The sequence below is a fragment of the Lepisma saccharinum genome, chromosome 20 (genome assembly GCF_977018435.1).
Source record: "Lepisma saccharinum chromosome 20, izLepSacc3.1, whole genome shotgun sequence".
Classification (NCBI taxonomy): Eukaryota; Metazoa; Arthropoda; class Insecta; order Zygentoma; family Lepismatidae; genus Lepisma; species Lepisma saccharinum.
This window is the reverse complement of record NC_139248.1, coordinates 33,486,959-33,512,497: the sequence shown is the minus strand read 5'-3', so window position 1 is coordinate 33,512,497 and position 25,539 is coordinate 33,486,959. Positions and strand designations below refer to the sequence as shown.

The window sequence follows — 25,539 nt, the reverse complement described above, 5'->3', positions numbered from 1 at the left end:
TTCAAGTATTTGTAAAATTGGAAGTGAAATCTTGTCTAGAATTCCCTAGGATTAATTCCAAATTTATTTTTAGATTAAGAATATTTGTGTATTTTCAATGAGAGAGTTTTAAATGTTTCTTCCAAGCCTAAGTGGTTATATTATTTATAATTATTGAAATGTGTAGGGGGGTGGGAAAGTTGATATGTATGCTTTTATGTGAAAAACAAATACTAATGGGTGTTGCATTTTTTTCAGCTTTCTTGGACTGGAACACCTGCCTATCACGTTACCAACCCCAATTTCAGAAGGTACATTGCCTATGAACAGAGTACAACCACGACGGAAGACAAATTCTAATGTTGGAGTTGGCGGTCTTTCTTCACGGCGAGTTCAGGCTCTGACCACTCAGTTATCTTCTCACAGCAGGGATGGAAGGGCCCATCTTCAGATATTGACCCAACCCGAACAGCAACACCGTGCTAGGTATCAGACTGAGGGCAGCCGAGGAGCGGTGAAAGACAGGAGTGGGAATGGTTTTCCAGTCGTTAAGGTGAATATGCATTTGAATAGGTCATATTTACATATCAAAACATAGACTGAAAAATTAAAACAATCAATAAATATTTTCAGTGTTCTCACTGACCTAAAAATCTGGAAACTCTGTGAAATGATGCTTGGAGTGAAAATCTTATAGAAAAATTTGGAAAATTTTAATGCTTGTTCATTATCATTATTTGAGGCATAGCTCAAGCACATTCAAACCAATTTGGTTCACATATTTATGATGAATAAAATATTAAGATTTTGATACAAAAATTGTTCATACTTTGGATTCAAAAGTGATATATAAAATAGCATTTTGGTGTAAAAATGGTGAATATAATTCTAAATTTGAATTAAAAAGTGTAACACAAAATTTAATTTGTAAAACACATTTACGTAGTTATCAGAGTATTAAGTTTATTCCCGTGAAAAGGGTCAAATTTGCCTCTCAAATTTTTACAGCAGAAATAATAAATTTTCTGTGATTTTGAATAACTCTCACTGTAATTCAAACTTCAGAAAGGGTTGTGTTTGTAAATAAACTTTACTTTCATGTTTAAGAGTTTATTTCTCATTTTGCAGTCCATTTCATGACAAAACATGGTAGAAAAAAACACAAAAAAAAAACAATGAACATCAAAGCATGTGTGTAATAATAATAATAATAATAACACTAATAGTAATGGTAATAAAAACAAATATTAATATTTTCCCAACTGTTCCAGAATACTCATAGTACCATTTCAAGGAAGTTTCTATATTTTAAACATAAACACAATTGTTGTCATGTGATAATAATAAGGCGAGGTCAGGAAGTGCAATACATGGTTATTGTGAAGAATGGTTAAAACTGTTCTGTGGAAATGGAATGTATTCTTTTGTCCAAGTGTTTTTGGTTGGTTTTAATCACATTGCTTTATGTTCAACTATCTGTAACATATCTGTAACATAATACTTTCTTTTGTGACCAAAGCTTGGTTACCCAATTTTTAAAAGTAAAGTACTTGACAAAATGAACAGGGGAAAAAATGTAGTTTATTTGTAATTGTTAACAATTTACATCTTTTTCCACAGTTAGATACTTAGATGTAGTGGTAAAACCCCAAATAGTGATTGCTGTTTTCCTCTTTCCAGTTGGCTGGTTACAATAAACCTGCCACTCTTCAAGTATTCATTGGAACAGATCTGGGAAGAGTTGCACCACATATGTTTTACCAGGCATGCAGAGTTAGTGGAAAGAACTCGACACCGTGCCTGGAGAAGAAGATTGATGGTACCATTGTTATCGAGGTTGAATTTGAGCCAGAAAAGGACATGGTTGTCACGTATGTATTATTATAAATTTTAAATGTGAGTAGTTCTAAATGTAAAATCTTTTTGCATGAAAAATAATCACCACGCTGTTCCTCAATGAGAAAAGAAAAACAGAGGAATGTATGATTTTTTTGGTTAAAATTTATTTTAGAATTGATATTGGAATATGAAAACAGAAAAAAATTAACTGCATTGGCCGCAAAATAGGAGAAACATGACCAAATTAATGCTAAAAATAGTTTCAACAAAATTAAAATATCAGATTTTTCCGGTTGAGACTGATCTTACAAGGTGTTTTTTGTGAGGATGCAGAAGAGATAAGTTTTTAAATCTGAAACTACAGTATTAAAAGAATATAGATGAAGATGAAAATGACTTTGTATTTCTATGCTTCTTTTGGAATAAAAGCAACATGAAAATAGGAAACTCTCTATATGTTCATAATTGTATCTTGGATGACATCTTCAGAATCAATAGTTTAGTGTTTCCACGTTGCAAATTGGATGTTTTTTCCTATTAATTTCGAAGGCCCACTGCCTTCATCAACTGAGGATAGGGTATTACATATGCAATACCAAAACCACGTTTACTGCACCATGAACATGTAAATTTATTTTCAAAAATATTTTAGTGGGTATTATTGCCAAATTATATGTATATATATTTTTATATTATGTATATACAGTGGAACCCCGATTTTACATTCCCAGATTTTAAGATCTTTCAGCTTGGTCCACTGAAGAATGTAAAATCGAGGTTCTACTGTATGTGTGTGTGAGAGAAAATTAATTTTGAAACGTGTTAGACCTATTCAACTATGTAATTACATTTGTATGTAAATTTCTGAAGTGAATGCATGTCATTTGCAATGGGTAGAATTTTTTTCTCTTTCACAGTAATTGCCAAAGATTTCTAAAAATTAGTAAAGAAAAAGTAAATTAAAAAAATTCCTTTCTGACAAACATGTTCACTTCAACCTTACTCATATTACATTCTAGCTTGTCAGTATTCATATTTTATGAAACCACAATGGAATATACTTTTAATTTTAGGTGTGACTGTGTCGGTATCCTGAAGGAACGGAATGTGGACGTCGAGCACAGATTTCCTGACCAATCGGCTACAAGAAGTAAAAAGAAATCTACAAGGTGTAGGATGGTCTTCAGGACAACAGTAACAAATGATGATGGAAGTACAGAAACACTGCAGACGATCTCTCAGCCAATTGTGTGCAGTAAGTTCTTCCATTATTATTATTATTACATTTGCCTCAAATTTGTTATGGATCTTTTCTGTCTACATGTGTTCCTAAAAATAGCCTGAAACACTTGGTTAGATTCTATGAAAGGAAACGTCTGGTCAGCTCAAGATTTTAGTTGGGGGGGCTACACCACTTGCAAAGTGGGAAATTCCTTTTAAAGGCTCACAAAGTGAAAAAAAAAAGATTTTTGAAATATGGTATAAATATAAACAATGTAACTGACATGGTCTAAATGTTATGACTGAAATACCGTAAAGAAAATGCCCCCAAAAAAGTGTGGTCCGTATTATGCACGGAATATTTTTTTAATGTTTACCGAACCCTATTATGTTAAATATCGTTGTAAAGCTTGTATTCTACAGTTTCTGAATATGGCAACAGTATTTCATTCAAGATGGCGACACTTATTTGCAGTGCGGTTGAAATAAGCTCATTACAAAATGAAGGAACGTTGTGATTTTTATGGTACTTTGTATGAAAAAAAAGATAAGGAAAAAGAAAATATTTAATATGTATTACTGGCCAAATGATATGACATATATGTAGTGTGTAAATGCCTTAATGGAATAAATCTTGTGGTGCTAACTGCTAGTTTGAGGGTCCTGAATGTGCCTCCTGTAATTGTTAGTTATAGAAAAAGTATATGTTTTGAAGTTGTTTTTTTTTAGAAACGGTAAAGGGGAAATTAACTATATTATAAACACTTATAAAAATTTAAAGGCCATGTGCCACAATTTTTCACTTTGTAATGTAATGTTCTCCTCTTGGTCCATATAGCAACAGGTCTCATTGAATAGAAATTATGTCATTCACTGTTGATCAGCATAGCAACAGCTTTACGACCTACAACTAAGAAAGCCATTTCTTGAACCTGGATTGTACTGTGCATTATATAAGAGATATAATTGTTTGTCACTTTCCCCTATGAAAAAGCAGGGTGCGCATTATACACGTCTAAATACGGTATAGTATAAATGTAGGCAGTTCTTTTTTTCTGGGAAGAAAGGTTCCAGTACTCTGTTATTGTGTTCATCATAAGAACTACACAAAGTGCCGATGCAGCATCCCGTTGTGTACCACCGGAAGAAAAGTGCTGTATATAGGGGAGACCAGGGCTCACAGTGCTGTTAACCCAAGCCTCCACATCTATTATGAATTTTGTATCAATACTAATTACCAATTAATAACTGATACCATATGTACGCGTGTATGGTTTTTGATGGGAAGAACGACAAACTATTACATCTTATATATAATGCACAGTACAATTCAGATACAAGAAATGGCTTCTTAGTTGTAGGCCGTAAAGCTGTTGCTATGCTGATCTAGAGTGAATGACGCCATACCTATGCAATGAGTCACCTGTTGTTATGTGGACCAAGAGGAGATTATCCTCTTGTGTAAACAATAAGTCACCAACCCATGCCACCTCCCCACTCTCCTTCCACTGTGTTTAGCATCCAAAAGCTTTTGCTCTTTAACCGCATCATTTATTCTCTAATAGTAGAAAACGAGATCAAAATTACCTTATGGATTTGCAGTGCTCAGGAAGTTATTTTCTATTATTTCTTGCCCAACAAATGTCGCTGATATTCATCCCATGTGATAAGATATGGATGCACAAATTCCGAACAACAGCACTGCTTTTCATGGTGTCTCAGAACATTATATTACAACTTAAAAAATCTGGGAAATGGCCTTTAAACTTTTATACGTGGCTTTACTCATTCCTTCTCTACTTTTTCTAAACTTTTTCTAAAAGAAAAACTTCAAAATATATACTTTTCCTGTGATTAACTTAACATTTATTCATGATTGGGAAAAGAGAGACGCGGTAGTATATAAATACGGAGAAACTAGTACTCACTTTTATCCGCGAAGCTGTTTTTTCTTCTTTTTCTCCGTATTTAACATTTATATAAGGCACATTCAGTACCCTCAATGTTAACTCTTCCATTAAGGCATTTACACACCCCATATATTATTTGGCCAGTATTACATTTTAATTATTATATTCTTTTTCCTTATCTTTTCTTTCATCCAAAGTACCATAAAAATCGGAACATTCCTTCATTTTGTGATGAGCTTATTTCACAGTGTCACCATGTTGAATGGAATACTGTTGCCATATTCAGAAACTGCAGAATTTAAGCTTTACAGTGATATATAACATGGTAGGGTTCTGTAAACATAATATGGTTCTGTAATCATGAAAAATCAATGCAAGTGTCACAAAATCATGGAATAACCCTGTACGGTTTCATGTTGGCTGTCTGAATTATTCCGTGCATAATACGCACCACAGTTTTCGGGGGCAAAAAATTTGGAAAAAAGTGCACATTATACATGAATAAATATAGTATTCTGCCAATCCGATATAAAATTACAAGTGTTCCAGGAAGAAAATGGACAATAATCTAACATAAATTAATACCACAACCCATTTTCCATAAATATGAAAGCACAGGAAAAAAAAAGAAGGAATATCGTGAAGAAGAAAAGTACAAAGTGATCAGAGAAACGAAAGGGGCAGAGGATGTCAATGCATCCTTAAGTAGGAAGAACAACAACTCTTCATATAAAATTTCTCGTACTATAAGTTACTTTTTTAGCCACCTGCAGAAATACAATTACAGTGAAATCCCAATTTTACCTTTTTGGGGGGGTCTGTAAATAAAAAAAAGTAAAATGCGGAGAACGGCAGGAAAGGGGTGAAACTGAAGAGCAAGTAACAAACCACTACAGAATTGACTTGGGTGTATATTAAACATTATTTCACAATGGAAAAGAAGTAAGATTATGAATTCATAAGAAAAGAAACAATACATGAGGTGAAAATCAGTGGTGGAGTAATGTGATCCTCTTTCGTGGGTTGACTGCTTCAAACTGCAAACTGCTGCCTATTAGGTTCAACTTATGCATCTGATTGTGTGGGATTTCTGTTTACTAATCTGTAAACTGCCAGTTTCCGGTAAGGGGTGGTGATCATTTTATATCGCCGATCTTCTTTATATACTGTAATCAAAGTGTCTTGGGTTCACTTTGCAGTGTAGTCATGTAGAATGGTTCATATCCCACTTTAAATTGCACACATATCCAGTATCGATCATATGTACGAATACCATAAAGTGTATTCCAAATAAGCTTTGTAAAACTTGCATATTTTTACATGTCAAAAAAGGAGATTGATATTGGTGTTCATGATCGACGCTTTATCGTTGTCTTTAGGAGTCTTGCAGGGAGGCAAACATCCTTTCCAAGAACAGTTCCCCCATAAATAATGTTTTTTTTTCATTAGTCTCTGCATCCTTTCCTACGTTGAACATTGTGTGATTTATTTGTCAATTGAGGGTTGTATTGTTCTCATGTTTATTTACATCTTACCTCATTTCACAGCTCAGCCACCTGGTATTCCAGAAATTTGTAAGAAGTCCTTAACTACAAGTGCATGCACTGGTGGGACAGAACTATTTATTCTGGGAAAGAATTTCTTAAAGGATACCAGAGTTGTATTCAAGCAGATGGACTCCGATCCTGTGTGGGAAGAACATGTTCAGCCTGACAAGGAGTATCTTCAGCAGGTGAGCTTGCTTTTATTTTCTGATCATTTTTTTTTATTTTTATTATTTACATGCACAGTGTGTCCTGGTAAATTACTACTGGGCCAATTCATGACAAAGTGATCCTACCACTTCAAAAAGTGAAATTAGTCCAAATACTATTTAAACAGCATTAAACTTAAACTTTAGCTTCAGCTTAGTATGGACACTATATAGTTACTAATTTGATATTTACACCTCCTTGAAAGGCTTTAAGAATACAGATTAACAAAGTGGAAAATGTGATAAAAGGTTGTCTTTTTTACATTAAGATGAGTGTATAAGCAATGCTCAATAAATTTGTTCTTTTCCCCTTTGATATATTTTCAGTTAGAGTATTAAGAGAGTAATATGGTATTAAATGGAGTTAATTAATGAGATATTCACATAGGTCACACCCGGAACGTTTTTTTTAAAAATTAATAACAGTAAAAATAAAAATGTTTTCGCTGGAATAAAACACATGAGATAAAAGGTTACAATCTACATTCCCCCCCAAAAAATATGATGGATAAAGAAGTTGTAAAAATTCAGACTTTTCAAGTTGTGTGGTGGTAGGTAAAGCTTTTACCGCCCTGTGAGTCACACCCGGAACTCCCGTTATTCTTAAATTGTCTAAGAACAATGTTGTTCACAGAGCTCACTCTTCAGGACAGTAACAGTGTCATCATTCTGAAACTATAATGATGATGTGGATGAGCTGAATGTTTTTGTTTACAAAATATTTAGATTTGAAGCGTGTGATTGTCACACCCAGAACTCATGGATTGGCCTACTTTTACTGTTGTAGCACTATCACAATGGGATAGCATGCAGTAGGGCTGAGTCGATGCCGATATATTGGTTTTGGAAAGTATCAGTTGGAAATTATTTACCAATACTTTTCTGGCATTTTGGTGTAATTAATTATCCTGGAAGTTATGCAAATTTAAAAGTTTTCATTTATTTTGTACCAATATTATGCAAAAAAAAACCTCGTATTTTGTGATTACATAACAATTACTCTGATGTAACTTTTGAATAATTTAAAGCAAAACTCTGATTGCTAAATTGATATTTATAATTGGAGTTCAACATTTACCACTAATGTTAATCAGTAATTTAAAGAACTTTTTAATTTTCACAATTTTCAAGCTTTGGTATCAGTGGGAATCTGTAAGAGTATCGGCATGTGTGTGGGTATCGGTTCAAAGTGGCATCTGCTCTGCCCTACACTGCTGTGGACATTTATTTGGGCACCTGTTGTGTCTACCACGAAAGATGTCAGGATCCTTGTAGGGTGGAACTCTGATTTACATTCCAAGATTTTACATTTTCCTGCATCTTGATGGTTTCAACATAGCAAAATGTTGTAAAATTTTCCTTGATTTTACATTTTCCAGCATTTTGTGTTTTCAGCTTGCTCCCCTTGGTCAGCCTAAAGGGATATATTTTACTTGTGTAATTTAATTTCAGTTACACTAATTTTGATGAATTATTATAAGAGACTGATACTCATAGTAGATGTAAGGCATAATTTTAAACCAGTTGTAGCCCTTAGTTATATTCTAATAATTCCTGTTCTTTTGTTTTAGACGCATCTTGTTTGTGTGGTGCCTCCTTTCCATAACCAAAACATCAGGGAACCAGTCACAGTGAGACTTTCCGTCACGTCAAGTGGTAAAACAAGCGAACCACACAATTTTGTGTACACTCCAGTGCAGCCAACAGGTACAAAAGAAACAGCTATCATAGCTGTATACATTTTATTGAACTACTGGTCACCCTACAAGTCAGAAAAGGGCATAATATATAAATACATTAGCATCATTTGTTTATAACTGCAAAATAAAATTTTGCTTAAATTTCAATGCTGGACAAAGGGCTTGCAAAAATGTTTCTAAAAATTTAGTTTCTTGTACTGAATACTTTCTTTATAAGCTCTTTAGTGACTTTTAGTGACTGTCAAGATTTGAATAATTATGATTTATTGTAAAATACACACGTTGACACCTCTGAGCTTGTTTTGTTGAAGTAATGTCAAAAACATATTGATTACTTAGCATAAGTATTGACAGTGCTCTCTCAATAATTGTGAATCTTCGAAGCATTTTTTTTTTAGAATTTGAAAATCAAAACAAACAAATATAATGAAAGACTGGTTAGTTTTGGCTGTTACCAAATTGCAAATACCTCCTCTTTCTAATCCTATATGACACACAGTTTTTTGGCCACCAATATGTTTGAATTTCCAATATGAAATGCCTTTTTCTGTCTTAACCCCCTCTCTAGCCACGTGTTTGGTTTCCCCAACCATTCTCATGGATTTTTTTCTTCATTATTTCGCTTTGCCTTTTACATACTAGAATGTAAACTGAAATCTGTAGGAATTTCTATCAAAATGAGAAAAATTGAAAGCTTAAATATACATACGTGGTGTGGGAGAGACCAGCAGTTCAATCACCATGCAAAATTAATGATGTATGAATGTGCGAGTGTGAGGCTGTGGTATTGAATATTGCCAGCTGTTTCAATTGTTGCATATGCAAAAATATCTATGTACACACACACATTGGAAAAGTATTGATTTCTTGTACAGGTGTCAAATGCTGTTGTCTTTGCTCATATTTATTTATTTATATTGTATTTGTACAGAGTTCATTAGATTTAAGTTTCTTAAATATGGTTTTTTGTAAGGGTATCGCCAGGATTGCAAGGCATTTCAGTATCTGTTTTCATAAATGAAGCACTATAAATTTGTTTTAATTCATGGCTCTGGAAGATAATAGCTAGCAAACAGGGAAGAAGCAGTGTGGAACAATGCAAAGTAAGCATATCATTTAAAGTACATAAAATGTTTTAATACAATTAAGGAAAAAGAGTGCAGAGATTTTAATTGCACAAAAGAATTATTCACTTTTCAATGATTTTGCACTATATTCTACTCTGTGCTGTGATTAGAAGATCCCATGAAGAGACTAATCATACTCCCTCTCCCTCCCCCTCCCCCATCTTTTGGAATCCTTAGTACGTTTCTAGGGTGTTTGGGAAAAAAGCACTTAAGTTACAAGCTGTGATTATATAATTTTATATTGGTCATGTGTAAAGATTCTTAACAATGATGATCAACATTTATATCATGCAAGTAATGTTTCCTAATAAAATAATGAACAAAAAAACTGCCTTCTGCAAAATTCTGACTTAACCCTTAGATGCCAAGTCTGATTTTCCAGGTATTTGCACTAATGCCGAGTGTGTTTTCAGCGGGAAATTTGAAATTATGCATGCTTCTAAATGAAATTTTATACAAATGATACCTTGTTTTGTTCAGTATACTTTGGGCTATAATCCTGATGGAAAAAAATAAATTTTCCGTAATCAGGTAGAAGAAGAAGAAAAAAAGGGAAAGTAACTTATTTTCGAAACAATGAAAACAAATCGCAAAACACAATTTTTTGGACATCGCCCCCACCCCCAAGTAGTAAGAATGAAATTAAACTTAACTAATTGTTAATTACATACCTCTAGACTCATGCAGAACTCAAAACATGTATCTCCGATCATTATCCAAGTTACAGTATGTTAAAAAAGTAACATACTACGAGAAAAAGCCATCCTTAAGGGAAATACCTGCTGTGACACGGGTGTCATGGCCCATCCTTTAAGGGTTCACTGCTTTTTCCTGAACGCCCTAGAGTTGTCTTTCACACATAATACAGGAACAAACAAACATTCTTCCTATGCATCAGATTTCCAGAAAATTGTGGCAAGGAAGAGCAGTCTATTTAGCTGGGTGGAAAGTGTTAGTAGACAATCTGGAAAGCACTTTCCCAACTTTTTTTTTAATCTTAACAACATCCTTTCATGTATTTGCAAAGCAAGGAAGGTGAGCTTTTGCAGATCATACCTGTATTGCTGAGCAATAGTTCAATGTGCTGGGAGACTGAAAATACTTCGGCATGCTGAAATCATACAATTAGAATGTGCAGATTTAACAGTTTCCCAAATAATGTGCAAAGATAATGCGAAAGAGCTTGGTCTTTAACAGTACATCTACAACTCATAATCTACATGGATGTTGACTGTCAGTCTGATCTTAGTACAGCTTTCAGCAGATATATTTTCTATTAGTTTTTAGTCTGTGTGTGGATAAACACATGCAATTGTTTCATTCAATGCTGTTCCTGCAACAGAAGTACAGGGTGTACATAAATTATTCACCTCATAACAGATCAAAATATCTTTACTGTAAAAAGTTTCATTGACTCAGAATTTTAGTGAACGTACTTCTCATAAACCTGTACATGGACACCCTGACTGGCTTTCACAATATCAAGTCTATTGATGAATTCACTCCACGTGTTGCGGATTATATCCACGGAGATTGATGCCACACTTCCTCGATCCTGGACATAAATTCCACCAAGTCCGTAACTTTCTTGCTGTAGACGATGTCCTTCAGTTAACCCCAAACAAAGAAATCTTAAGGGCGTCAGGTCCAGGTAACGGTTGTTTCCCACAACCACAACACACATGTGCACTGTCGCCATGTGACTGTTTTGTTGCAAATGCATGATGGTACTGAGTGTTGCCAAGTACATGGAAGACATTTTTAAGAGATGTTCTTCATGTTAATACTAACGACCTCCACTCCACTTGCGTAGAAAGTTTTTTTATGGACAACATTTATGGGGTGAATAATATCTGGACACACTGTATTTCATCTGCATCCAAGAACCATATGCTTCTCTAGGAAGTCGTACCAAAATCTTAATTCCAGTATTGACACTGATGTTTGCATAGGTAATATCTTCTCCATGCTATATGTTGTCATTACAACTTCTGTTACAAAGACTTTCCTGAAACAGACATCCCCTCGTCATAATGTAGCAGTTACAGAAACAGCATTAATGGAAATTAAGACTAGCATACATTGTGTTTTTGACCAATGGTAGGGTGAGTGAAATGTTAATGTGTAAATTATCTGTCTGTGTATGCGACAGCTAAACATAAAAACGAACTGGCTAATGTACACTCTAGGTCTCTGGAATCTGCAGAGCAAGGCCTTGCATAATGGTAGAAAAGGGGAGAAAGCATGTGGGTGGAGCAAAGCCGTGTTCATAGGTCAACACCTCTCGACTCTTGCGCTGGGAACTTGTTTTCGTTTACTTGCTCCAGAGACTCCCGGGATAGAGTGTTGTAGTCTGGCTAATCGCATGACCCAAAATTGATACAAAAAGAAAAGCATTTCACTGCGCATACTTGCTTCTACATTCCAGAATTCACCAATGTCTGCCTAAGCTTTCACCAGTTGTCATTGCACCAGCCTACAGAGCTTAACACAGCTAATGCATCAAAATGACATTGTCTGCTTTGAAACTTACCATTCTGTAGGCAATAGTAGGGAAGTGTCATGCTGATTCTGTTTCACAAAGGGTGAATGAACCTTATGCAGACATATATTGTTGATACCCTAAATAATATGTATTTCATCGTAAAAGGGGGGAAGAATAAAATAAATATGTTGACTCATCAGTGCCATGTGCTGCTACAACATGCAGGAGAGCTTCTATGCCAACATTTACAAAGAACGCTAATCATATTTGTAGCGAACATGTAAGACGAAAATCTTGATGTGGCAAAATTTGATTTTCATGAAATAGATTTTCAAATTTTGTCACCATTACAGTACCTACTTTCGATTTAGCAAGAAGCTGTTTGACGATATTTTTGGTTCACCAGACTGATGAATTCTGGAAAGCACAGACAAAACTTCTTCACCGTAACTGGGAAATCTTGATATTACATCTTTTAACACAGTGTAACTCAATCTAGTTAACCCTGTATTAACATTTAGTAACTAAACCTACAAACATCTTGCTGAATGAATGTGTCTCATGTGATAAACATTGAGAATAACGTAATGCAGCTAGCAAGAGAGTAGTTCTTTTGACAGCAATAAGATATATTTTAGACATTAGCATTTATTTGAATCACAAAACACAAAAATGTAAATTACAGAAAATATTATGATCTTGCCACAAATAGCCTCATTAATTTAATCAGATCAAGACTCATCCTCATGATTGAAATTAACTAAAAGTGGCAATCTGTACTCCCAGAGATACCAAGCTCATAATATTTTCGAACATTTTTTAACATTATCTACTTGAAATTAATCTTTAGCTGTGGCAAATACATATACATACATACAATACTAAAATTAATGGCAGAGATTACTGTGATCGAAATTGTATTCATCATTTTTTTTAACACATATAGTCTTGAGTCATTTTACAGAGAAATAAAATAAATATATAGGTAAAATAGTATACACTAGTCAGTATACATGTAAAATAGTATACAATAGCAAAGGAAAGGTTTATTTTAACCTTTATCCTCCCCGTGTTTTTGTTTTATACCCGATTATTACTTATCTTTGTAGTGAAGTAATTTATAGAGGAGGAATTCTATGAAACTGTTGAGAAATACAGTAATTTTGATTGCATAAAGTATGTACAGATCTCTGCTGTTAGTTGGTAATAGACCATTTGAAACAGTTTTAGTGCTAAGGATAAAGTAATTGTAGTCTTGTGAACCAAACGTCAAAGACAACTTTGATAGATTTTGTTATGGAGTAATTTAACAGTTCAGAAACATTGTACCGAAGAGGTTCTAAGCTAGTTTTCATAAAAGAACATCCCACTCCTAGCCAAAATAAATGTAAATAAAAGTGTGTTACCTCATATCGTGAACTATGTGGAAAATAATGCAGTAGCCACTCTGATGTGTGTCCCGAACTGTGACTATATGGTCTTAAGGACTTTGGGCTTGGGCTACAGAATGGTGCTGGTTCGGGTCTTCTGGGGAAAAACGTAACTTTCCTCCTGAGATTTTGGCCAGTTTATGGGACCGGTGACCACCTACCAATTGGGGAACTGACTGGGGATTTGTGTTGCTGACCACGCATCACCCCGTAACTGGTTAGATAATTGCCCACCTCTGCTGAGGCACGTGGGTTTGAGGCTGGCAATCGGTAGGTAGGTCCTAGCCCTCACGGGCTATTGCTACTCTGAAGAGTGGTTTTAGAATGGTTGAATGCAGGTTCAACCTAATTTGACATTTTCTGTGCCAGACTTCACCATAAATCTGGAAGTTAATACAGTGCTACATTGTAACCAAAGGGTTGCGAGTTTGATATTTTGAGGCTCATTGGTGTGTTTTCTTCACAAAATGTTAATGTTGCAATTAGTTCCTGTTGGGATTTAGTACAAAACATTGTGATAGGATCTGGTCGTCCATGTCACATCCTCAGTAGGAAAATTGATATTCGCTTGTAATTTGTAATGACCAGAAGTGGTGGGGTGCTTCTTGCTTTATGACATGAAGAAATTCCAAAAAATATGGCTTGTATTAGTTTTGACAAGTAACAGTTTTGTTGCTGTGTACAGTTCATATTGTCTTTGAAGTTTGGCTTCTTTATGTCTTAAGAAAAATACTTAATGTATAAAAATTCTGTTGTGTTGATACACTGGATTAAGAATCACCAAATCTCATTTTCATACTTGCAGCTGAGTCACATAAGAAGACATGTTGGTTTCACATTTATTTTAATTGAAATGCTTCATTATACAACTGGGATTAGAAGAAACAGCAAATTTCTGAAGTATATATTTTTTGTCATTTTAATCTAAAATTTGAACCTATTGTTTCATTTTTTTTATTTCGTAACTCAAACAAATTTGGTTAATGAGATGATGCATGTGACATCCTCTTTCAACTTTAATACTGTATATTATGAAATATGTGTATCATTAAAGGCATTACATTCGCCAGAAATCAGCAATCATGCACAATCTCATTTAATCTCTTCGATGCACCTATCCAGAAAGATGCCATTATTTTTTGTTAATTTGCAACCAGTTTGGTGGACAACTTTGGTTCCCTGGTTTCAATTCCAGCCAGGGCATGAATGCCCTTTTGTCAATGTCATCTAATCAGTTTATTAATTTATACTGATTTACACACAATAGTGCTGCTTATTTCATGTGCAAGCACAACTTTTTGTGGTGAATTTTATTGGCAATATTTGAATTTTCACATCCTTTATCATCATAGAACTTTGTGTGTTGTAGGAGTCTGTACACTTCAATATGAATAAACTATCATGCCTTTATTATTTAATATTGAACTTCATTGAAATGTCTGCTGTTCAATTGAAATTGTGCTTCCAAAGTGAAAATCTGCCACAATTGAAATTAGGTAATTGAAATATGATGGATGTTTTGATATGAATGTCATTGTTTTCATTACATACATGTCCATACATTCCAATTTTTTTATTTTGTGATTAACAACGGTTTTTTTCCCCCACATGAACTTACGTGGAATTATAGGCAACTTCCAGAGTAATTAGCACAGTGCATTATGATGCCAGTGGTCTCAGGTTTGAATCCTGGCCTGGGCATGGGTGTTGTTTGTGAGTGTCCTTCCATCACATCATCACCCACCCTTATCTTCACAATTAGCCAAAAGTGGCAGAAAGCAAAGTAAAATAAACCAAGCCAAATTAGTCAATCAATTACGTACATAGAATTACAACCTTTCAAACTGCCAAATTCAAAATTGTATCAAGATTTGAAAATCTGTTTTGCACTATTACTTGTTCTTACTATATCTATATGTACAATATAGTATTGAAACTAGCTTCAGTTGGAATATTTACATGTAGTTGATAAGCAGATGACTACTTGATAGAGGTTGATAAAGCTGTTGCCTTCTAATCAAGATGCCCTAGGTTTGAATTTTATTGTGTGACATATATCACTGGCTCCAACTTAGTTCCACTTATATATGAAATCCCAATTAGTTTTATCTTCACATACAAGGTGCTGAAAACAAACTTTTTGAAGCATCTCAGTTAAAATAAGATCATTTGGTTACACACTTTGTAGAACTTTGATTACATTCGTACCTATTCTGTAAAACTGTAAATATCTTGTATTGTCAAAGCAGTTTTGTATGGAATTACTGATATTACATATAGAACAGGTATGGAAATGGAGAAGGGCCCGTATGCACATAATAAATATTATACAAGACCCAAAAAGGCCTCCCTAATGGTATAGTGGTAATGTCATCACCTTGTAATTGAGGGGTCCTGGGTTCGATACCTAGTAGAGGCACATGACACAGTGGTTCGGATTCCACTTTAAACTGTAAACAGTCCTGATTAGCCTTTCTGTGCATAAAGTGGACTTGAAACAATAATTCAATTCAACAATATCTAAAAACAAATACCTAAGTATCTTCCCAAACCACATACACGTACGTCACAAACAAGGAAGTATGTACATCTGGTTATGAGGGGCTGGGTGAACCCAAGATCTGTTTACAGAGGGACATTGATAGAAAATTTACTCCCTGGTATTGGATTGAAGTCTCCCTTGAGAAGTCATTTCAGTTAATATACAATACTCGAGACTTAATTCTGGCACTCGGACCTGAAAGGCTAATGTGCAGAATTAATGTGAAAAAACTGAGAATATAAGAATGGTATGATAAGACTAATATCTACACACCAGCCTAAGAAAGCAAAGTTGGCAGTACACATTATTATGCTTGAATATGCCAGTTCTTGGTGACAGAATGAGTATCGGAAGTGCATTTGGTTACCACATGTTGGAAAATATTTCACAACCCATCATATCAAATACGTGAGAGAGGAAATGCAGTAACTGGTTTGATTCCTAGAGTGGGCAATCTGTCCTTGTATAATAACAGCTCTAGGGCTTACCCAGCCTCCAGTCAGTGGCTACCTAAGAACTATTCTGGTTGGTAAATATCACCTACATTATGGCCGAGATGAAGGAAGCAAAAAAATAAAAACATCTTCCTGGTGCCTACATATGAAGTCAGTACATCCACAACACACGGTTGGGTTGTATTGGCAAGAATCACTGACATAATTGTAACTTTCCTCTGAATTTCAAGTTTCCCAGAATTACTGAAGAATTGTCAGAAAATGTAGAGAAATTGGAGAAAACAAATCATAACTGACAATAAGCTAAAGATAGAAGTCAATCATTGAAGGTGACAGCTTTCCATAATTGAATCTAGAGATTAACAACTATACGGTAAGATGATAGTTTTGTTTGTTAAAGAACAGTTTTAAGTGCTATCAAAAGAATAAGAGCCAAAGACATATTAGTAACAGATGAGAGGAAGAGAATTGTGGGGAAAATGAAGTGGTAAATATATAGTAAAATATACGCTGTAAATAAATCTATATACTCTTGTACATATATTATAAAGAAAAGATAATCTGAGTGTAAAATCCATAACTTCAATTTTGTGAGAGTAGAACAATTTATACCAGGTAATGACTGAAAAAAATAGGACTATTTCTCTACATAAACCAATAATAATTACTTTTTATTTAGTGGTATTGGATGACCAAGTGGTAATGTTTCATTTTCGTAGAATGTGTATTTAAATTATTCTTGGTATTTTCATTGTGAATAATTATTTGATCTTTGGTCTTACCATCATGTCTTCTGTGTCACTGATTGGGTAATTATAATTAGTACAGTGCAACACAAAGAAAGTAAATATAAATTAGTTTGTCATTAAAATGTAGAAGAGTTGAACGTAACAAAAAAGAAATAATCAATATTTTCCCTCTGTGTGTACATATTTGTTGTATCTTTCATTTTTACTATCTAACAAATGCTGGCAATAAAATAAATACCAGAGAGATATCAGTGCATCATCAGTGAGAGTCCTCTGTTTTTGTACAACACAAAAAATTGGGATTGCTTTGAAATTTCACAAATTTAAAAAGTACTCTCACTGATGAAAACCATGTTTTCATTTACCACTGCATGGCAAATTTTATTGATATATATGTGTGCATGAATTTGCCATGCAGTGTTTGTTTGAAGGAGCTGTGTTCCTCTTAATAAGAATGATGAATTTGGAACTTTATACAAACAGATACCTTATATTCTGGTAGAATAGTAAACCTATTCAAAAAAGAAAGAATTACTTAACTAGTTTTTTTTTAAAAGGAAAGAAATGTGCTAAATTGTAAAAGAAAAAGTAATGAAAGTATCATAGGAAACATAGCTCCAATTTGAACCAGGGATTGGCGTAAGACTGAAATAGAGAAAAAAGAAAAGAAGAAAAAAAAAATCAAAATAATAACCTGGCTGAAACATTTTTTTGAAACTTAAAGTAGATTTTTGTAATTGATTGAGCATGTATATTTTCGAAGATTTGTTGATCCCATATATCTTTAAAGTTGATTTATTTTGATTGTGCTTTTTTTTTTAGTAACTGCCAAGTTAGTGCCTTGTGCTGTGACTGGATTAAACATTTCTTTGGATACATTAATTGCCAAATCGTTAGTTTTTTTTTTTTTGCATAGTAAAAGTAATGTACATGTATGTGTATTATGTGTAATAACTAAAAGAAAAAAAAAATTAAAAGATCTTACGCCATTCTCTAATTGAAAGCAAACGTTTGCATTAACTGATTTTTCTATGCATTTGTTTCATTTGTTTACCCTTCAGAAGAATAACAGGCTAGCAGAAGACCAGCAGCCTCCTTTACAGTCTTGAGCGCCACTGTCTAGAGAGACAATGCCGCGCGCGGGGCTGCATTCGCTAATTTCAGGTTCTGTCATGGTGATTACAGTATTTTCCTTCATCCTTTGCGCCACTTTCAACTGAGATAGTTAATCTTACACATATGCCTAATCTTTGAATGTTCTCTTTCATACACGGCAGTCAGAATGGTGACATGTGTTTTGATTCGGGTGCGTTAAGTATCCTGGTTCTCGTGCGTCTTGTGTTGTACGCTCCGTACAGCATGAGTTGAACTGCTCTGGACTCGTGGCAAAGTCTTTTCTGCGGAGTTCCCACATTTGCTTGACTATATTTTACTCTTGCGTACAATACGTCAGCTCTCACCACCACCCTCGTGCTTTAATGCAATATGCACAAACGTTTAATTCGTCTCCGTATATTGGCGGAGACTGAATTGAGATCCAGAATATTTAATGTACCTTGTTCTTAATTATTAAATTTCAGGAATGCAATCATAAATGTTATTAAATTTCAGGATTTGGCAGAATGCAGCTTTGCTGTATCTGCTGTTACGTATAAAAAGACTAGGCATATGGCGTAAATTTCTTAACTGAACATTTAGCATTGCGTTGGCTTCTTTTGTTTCCTTGGTAAATCTGTTGCAGTTCTGAAAAAAATTTTGCATTTCGTAAATTCATATATTGCATCAAATGGATCGTGTAATAGTTTTTTCTCCTTTATTTCGTCTTTTGGATGAGCAACTTACTTTTTTCCACAAAGAAAAATTACTTTGCAAGATTGATAAAGAGAAAAAAAAGATGAAAAGTCTTTGTAGTTAGCACTTTCCAGTCTTCTCTTACATTTATAAATTTATTGAATATGTGCAATTGCTTATGCTGTTTGCTTTTGTTATTTTAGCTACTGCGTAGCAAGTCAGAAGAAGAAGATGCCGTCATAATTTTTATTTCAGTTTTTATAGGTCTCTTTTTGGCAAGCCGTTGTAATCCTTCCCATTCGACCCACAGAGCAATGTGTATGTGTGCTTGTTGTGTGCGTGAAGCATGAAATATCTGAATTGCCTTTGAGCCTAATGGCTGGAGAGTTTTATACTTTCTCTCTCTAGCTAGTGGGCTGTAATCTTTCCTTGAGAAATAAAGAAATTGTATACGAGGGAAGTTGGCAGCCAGAAATCTTTGATTCCTTACACCCACGCATATCACCACACCTGCTTTTTATTCCTTTTAGTCACACTGAATGTTCCTTGCTGATGCACTGCTTCATTCTTCCCTAATTTTTACCATTTGAATTCTTTCCGTCTTCATCGTTCGGGCTGTTGACTTACCAACAACTAATTGAATGTGTACGTCTTGGTGAGTGTGTCTGGTTATGGTTGCTACACCTGTTCTGTGGGTCATGCTGCCTGAGCCAGGTTTTGTAAATTATTCAGTAATAAATAAGAGTTCTTTTACCCTTCTTCACCTAAGTTTCTCGTACATGCTTTACGAACAGAACAAATTAAAAATAGGTTTTTGTATATTTGAATAGGACTTTCATAGTTAATTGATTGCTAATGTACCTTGCGGTAATTTCTTGCAACATTTTGTAGCAATTTGAGTACAAACGTTTTGAAAACTATTTATTTTTCTTAAAAAAAAAGTACCAATTTCTAAATATTAAAGTTGTAATGTTATTACGCATTCCTAAAGTTTTGAACATTTGCATAGGCTACTTTAATAAGATATCGAAAAAAAAAAACATAAGTTTGCCTGGAGTAGTAGTAGGATATGGTTGCTTTTTTACATGGTACAAAGTTCTGTGTACTTGTGTTGGTTAAACTCATTTAGAAGTAATGTCATATAAGTGGTTTTTCATGTAAAATATTTTTTTGGAAAATTAGCAGTGTACTAGTTATAATATTAAGTTTCATGTAACAAATATATATTAGTATAACTTTAATATGTTAAGCAGTAAGTTAGGAGATATAGTGCATTAAACTCTAGTATTTAGTAGTATTGTTTTAAAAATGTGTTAGTTCTTTATATCTTTATTGAATGTAGCAAAATGAAATTTAGAGACTTGTTGATTTGTGGAATTCATGCAATTATGAATTATTTACTGAATTTTCATAGAAAATTACCAACTTCACCTTAGAGAAATAGAAAAAAATACTCCTTTTCGTAAGTTTTTATAGTCTAAACATCAGAAATCTATGTTAAGCAAAAATTAAATTACACATATTATTGTTAACTTTTAAAATAATAGAAGCTAGGTTTCTTTTGAATATTCAAGATTGCTGGTTGTAAGAAAGGGGTGCAAATTTAGGATAACTTCAATTTAGCAAATTAGTTTAGATCTTCAGCAAGATAGTTTGCTGTTTAGCATAAGATGATTTAGCTACAGGATGATATAAAGGGAAGGAAAAAAAACACATACAGATGGGAAAGCATTCTCTCTTTACATAATGATAGGAATCTATAGGAAATAACCAATGCAATAAATATCTCCAACAGTTTAGCTTTGGCTGTAGGAGCAAATTTGATTGGAGGAAAACTTTATTCATAGGGAATAAAATATATTGTACACCCAATAACTTAAGGCTTTCTTCTTCATAGTCATAGAGCCCCCCCCCCATGAAATAAAATTCACCAAGCCCAACATTATATCTTGGGATCATAATGTGAATATAGGCAAATATTTATTTCTCATTGCATTTAATAAAGACTTGAGATTCTATATTGAATACTTATGCTACAACTAAAATAGTTTGCAACAGCTCTTGGCTGACTAAAACAAAAAATGCAAAAGAACATGCCACAGTTAATGTATAATTCATTGAATTATAAAATTATTGCTCTAGCATTCAGACAGCATATGATACCACCATTCGTTGTTTCTTGGAAATTCGGGGCCTCCCCGATGGTATAGTGGTAAAGTTGCTACCTTGTAATCAAGGTGTCTCAGGTTTGATACCCGGTGGATCCCACTTTAGACTATAGGTCCAGTCCCAATTAGCCTTTCTGTGGATAAAGTGAACTTAAAAAGAACTAAAAACTTGAGCATATTTATAGGTAATATAAATTTTTATGTCAATTAATTTATAAAACATGCAAATTGAAAATGTATGTTCGTTATATTACATATTTCTTATTTTTCCAATCAAAAGTTCATGCACCTTCTTAAGAAATTTCCATCTGTGAAAGAAACTTTAGAGCATACAGTGGAACCCCAATTATACATTCCTGTATTTTATATCTTCCCACTTTATGCATTTTACCTTTCTATTTGCGGGCTCCCCGATGGCATAGTGGTAACGTTGTCGCCTTGTAATCAAGGGGTCCCTGGTTTGATACCCGGTTGAGGCACATGGCACAGTGGTTCAGATCCCACTTTAAACTGTAGGTCCAGTCCCGATTAGCCTTCCTGTGCATAAAGTGGACTTAAAAAACAAATCAATCAATCAATCAAGAACCTTTCTATTTGCTTTACAACATTTTCCCAGATTACCGTATTTGCCAGCATGTAAGATTCACTTTTTCCCTTTAAAAATAGGTCTGAAAAACAGGGTGGGTCTTGTACGCCGATACTTAGTTTTTGATTACCTCTATTTTTTGAAAGTAGACCTCTATTATTTGAAATACTATACATTAATTATAGTATTAAGTGATAAAGCTTTTTCCTCAAAAATGTGTCCACAAAGAAAGTTGTTATATGCCAGCAAATACAGTATAAATTTTTCCACATTATAAGCTCTTTTCCCATAGTTCCTGGAAAATGTATAATCAAGGTTTCACTGTATTTCCAATACTTTTGGAATCAAATGTAGATATTTCTATTCATTAGCAATTGCTCAATTTTGAAAACTATTTAAACCAGTTCATGAATTTGCTTAGAGATATTCACCTAATATTGTAGAACCACCATTGATGTTTGAAGCTGTGGCAAATACAAAGACTGTCAGTAATGAAGTTTGACATTATGTAGCAAGAGAAACACTTTGTTCAAATCATAGTGGTTACAAAATCCATCATTTTATCCCTTTGATAAATTATTTTTATGAATCTTCTTATAAATTATGCTGGTCAGCAGAAAGTTGAAAATGTTCAGATAGCAGTACAGAGTTCATCTTTTTTTAGTATTATTATATTCATTATAAAGTATAACAAGGAAAGCAAGAATAATGCACTAAATTTCAATTAAAAATTGATATATATATTTTTCTCACCGTGCTATTCAGGGCGAGAAATGAAAATCAATAGTTTATTTTTGGTCATCTTTTAATTAAGTTCCTTTTCCAACAATTTGGCTAATCATCACAATGTAAATGAATAATGAATGGGTGAAGGGAACTCGCAAAGAAATTCCCATGCCCAGACCAGGATTTGAACCTGGAATCTTTGGTGGTGAGATGCTGAGTCAACTGCTCAACATACTCTACCACCGAAGTGACTGAATGGACAGTTTTTAATAATATTGTTTAGTCATGTCATGTCATTAAAATTTTTTAAAGGGGTATTGTTTCCATCTACATTATCATATTCTGTAAAGTATGTAGAATACATTTGGAGAATTTTTTTCATTTAATTCTAGGTACTGACACACAGTGCTATATAGTGAAACATTTTCTTAGCTTAAGCTATAAAATTAAAACTTACATTAGTTAATAAGTTAAAGGAACAATAAGTGTTCTTTATGTTTAGTGTGGGTTAATAATGATCTAGAAGATAGACAAATACGCTATCATTTTAACTGCTGAAAATCAAACGAGTTATTAGTTGTCGGAAAAGACAGAATCTGCTTTTTAGAGATAGCTGGTGTTGGGGGTAAATTGCAGTATGATTTTCAATGGTGATGGAAAATGGGAAATATTGGTAATACAAACTGGCTCAGGTGGCAACATCCCAATTTTTTTTTTCAGTGAAACTATGAAGTAAGTCGTGTCATGAGCTTCATTGTGTTTTCTTATTTCCACAGTGGGTGGCGAGTCTCCAGACAGGTGTGTGAAAATGCTTCCTCCCGGAGTCTCACAACGTGAGTACTATTTTGTAGATTAGTATTTACTACGTCTCAGATGACACTGTTACTAGTTCCTAGACATGCCGTAGATATTGATGTGTTAAATTAAAGATCAAAATTTTTGTTCAAAAACTTAACATGTTCTGGGTTTGAAAGAAGGGTATAAAGTTGCTTTTTGGTGTTATACTCGTAGTGGCAAATAAAGTCTCAGGTTTTATGAGAAATTTACACTTATTGCACTAGAGTAAAAGTTTCCATTCTAAAATCACATTCCTACCTTTCATTCACGTAATATACAGTCTTAAGCTTCTGTGATTTCAGTAAATATAAGGTTAAAATGAATGTTTGAAAAAAAAAATAGCATAATTAAGGATTTATTTTATTAAACAAGGGTTTGGTTGGTTTGTTTGGTGTTTGAAGTCCACTTTATGCACAGTAAGGTTAATCGGGACTGGACCCCTACAGTTTTTAAAGTGAGATCTGAACCACTATGTCCCTCTACCGGGTATCAAACCCGGGACCCCTCAATTACAAGGTGATAACGCTACCACTGTGCCATCAGGGAAGCTATTAAACAAGGAATATGCATTACATATATGTTTATGAACATAAGATAATAACAAAATTTTGAAATTTTTGCACTAAATTAAAGGTGACTTTTCTCTGTCCTAGCCGTAGCATAAAACCACAAACCTAAGTTTTTCTGTTTGTAGTAAATCAATGTTGTATATCAGAGAAGTTAAAATACCTTCATTTGACTGTTCAGATTACTAGCTCAGTTCAACTGTTGTGGAATTTGTGTAGCTTGAGAGATATTCAAACTCTACAACCATTGCTTTTTCTACAAAGGAAAATATGTCAGTGGGCTTTCTTAAAATTTAAAAGCCAAGTATAATAAAAAAAAAGCCAAGTATAATAAAAAAAAAGTTGGGGTGGACTTGTTGGAAAAAAAATTATTTTTACAAATTTCTAAGCTACTCAAAATCTATTTAATTTGATTTTCGTTGCGATGTGTATCATCTTGAACATTGTTTACGTGTTAAGGAATTGTAAATTTTGCTTGCTTTTGCAGCTGCTGTAGAGATAAACCAGCAATTTACGAAGTCTGGTTTTGTGCCACTGATGTTGAATTCTGCCAGTGGAGTGAAGTCTGTGGCGATTGTCTCGACAATGAAGAGTCCAGAAGTGGTAGTAGAAACCACAACATCCACTCCATGTGAGTATTGAAAAATAATTTTGATTTTAAAGATGCTGTAAAAAACTTGTAAAGAAAGCTAATGCAAATTTCCCTTTTGTATGCTTTCTAAGCAAGCAAGTGAAATCATTTCCCATCTCAGTCTAGAGACATTGGCGTATGAGGGACGACTTCTTTTTCAGCCTGGGCTGCATTCTGGGAAGAGGGATGGAGGGGACATTTCGTAATTACCATTTTTAACCTTCGTTTTAAAAGGTGTTCAAAGACAGAAATGGTAATCATTTTAATGTTAGTTTGCATTTACTTCTTTGGTTATACCAGATTTCTTTACTACCCAAAATTTTAGGAAGGCCTGTAGCCTCATCAGCTTCCCCAGTGTCTAGAGATTGGCATTCTTTCATTAGTATTACACCCAGTAGTTATGGAAATACTAAGTGTACTGCATGTACATGTGTACGAGGGCCGTGCCAAAAGTAATGCAAAGTTGTCATAACCTCTTTATTAACTGATGTAGATATTTCAAATTGCACATGTAGTTGGAGTGACTCTTCTGTATACAAACCAGCTACTCAACATAGTCTCCATTTAAAGCGATGCATTTGCGCCATCGTTGAATCCAGCTCTAGAGTCCTCTTTGAAAATAGTCCGGTGTGCACTGTCCGACATCCACAGAAGGCTACAGAATGTGTACCGAGATGACACCATTGACAAGAGCAATGTGTACAGGTGGATAAAGAAGTTTACAGAATGGGAAACCAACATTGTAGACAAACCGCACAGTGGGAGACCATCAACTGCGACCACTGACACGAATCGTCAGCGAGTGGATGAGTTGATTGTGCGTCATTCTCCTTGATTTCCTGGAATACAGTCGTACCATCAACAGCGAGCGGTACATTTAGACACTCCATAAGCTTAGAGAAGCCATTAGGAGGAAGAGACCGCCCAAGAATCTGAAAGCGATCCACATTCACCACGACAATGCGCAACCACACACCTCTTTGGCAACAAATCAGGTGATCGGCAAAATGGGCTGGTCCGTGGTCCTCCATCCACCATACAGCC

The 25,539-nt window shown here is 34.3% G+C and overlaps 1 protein-coding gene across 2 annotated transcripts in view; it reads left to right on the top strand.

The window, feature by feature from the left end:
- LOC146003856 (uncharacterized) overlaps positions 1–25,539 on the top strand; it is a 91,982-nt gene that overhangs the window by 56,854 nt on the left and 9,589 nt on the right. For both annotated transcript variants that reach the window (XM_083142327.1, XM_083142326.1), the window contains exons 5-11: positions 238–532; positions 1,660–1,850; positions 2,892–3,073; positions 6,497–6,681; positions 8,274–8,409; positions 23,238–23,294; positions 24,352–24,495. In XM_083142327.1, the coding sequence (XP_082998453.1) occupies positions 238–532; positions 1,660–1,850; positions 2,892–3,073; positions 6,497–6,681; positions 8,274–8,409; positions 23,238–23,294; positions 24,352–24,495 (1,190 nt within the window). The remainder of the gene's footprint in view (positions 1–237; positions 533–1,659; positions 1,851–2,891; positions 3,074–6,496; positions 6,682–8,273; positions 8,410–23,237; positions 23,295–24,351; positions 24,496–25,539) is intronic.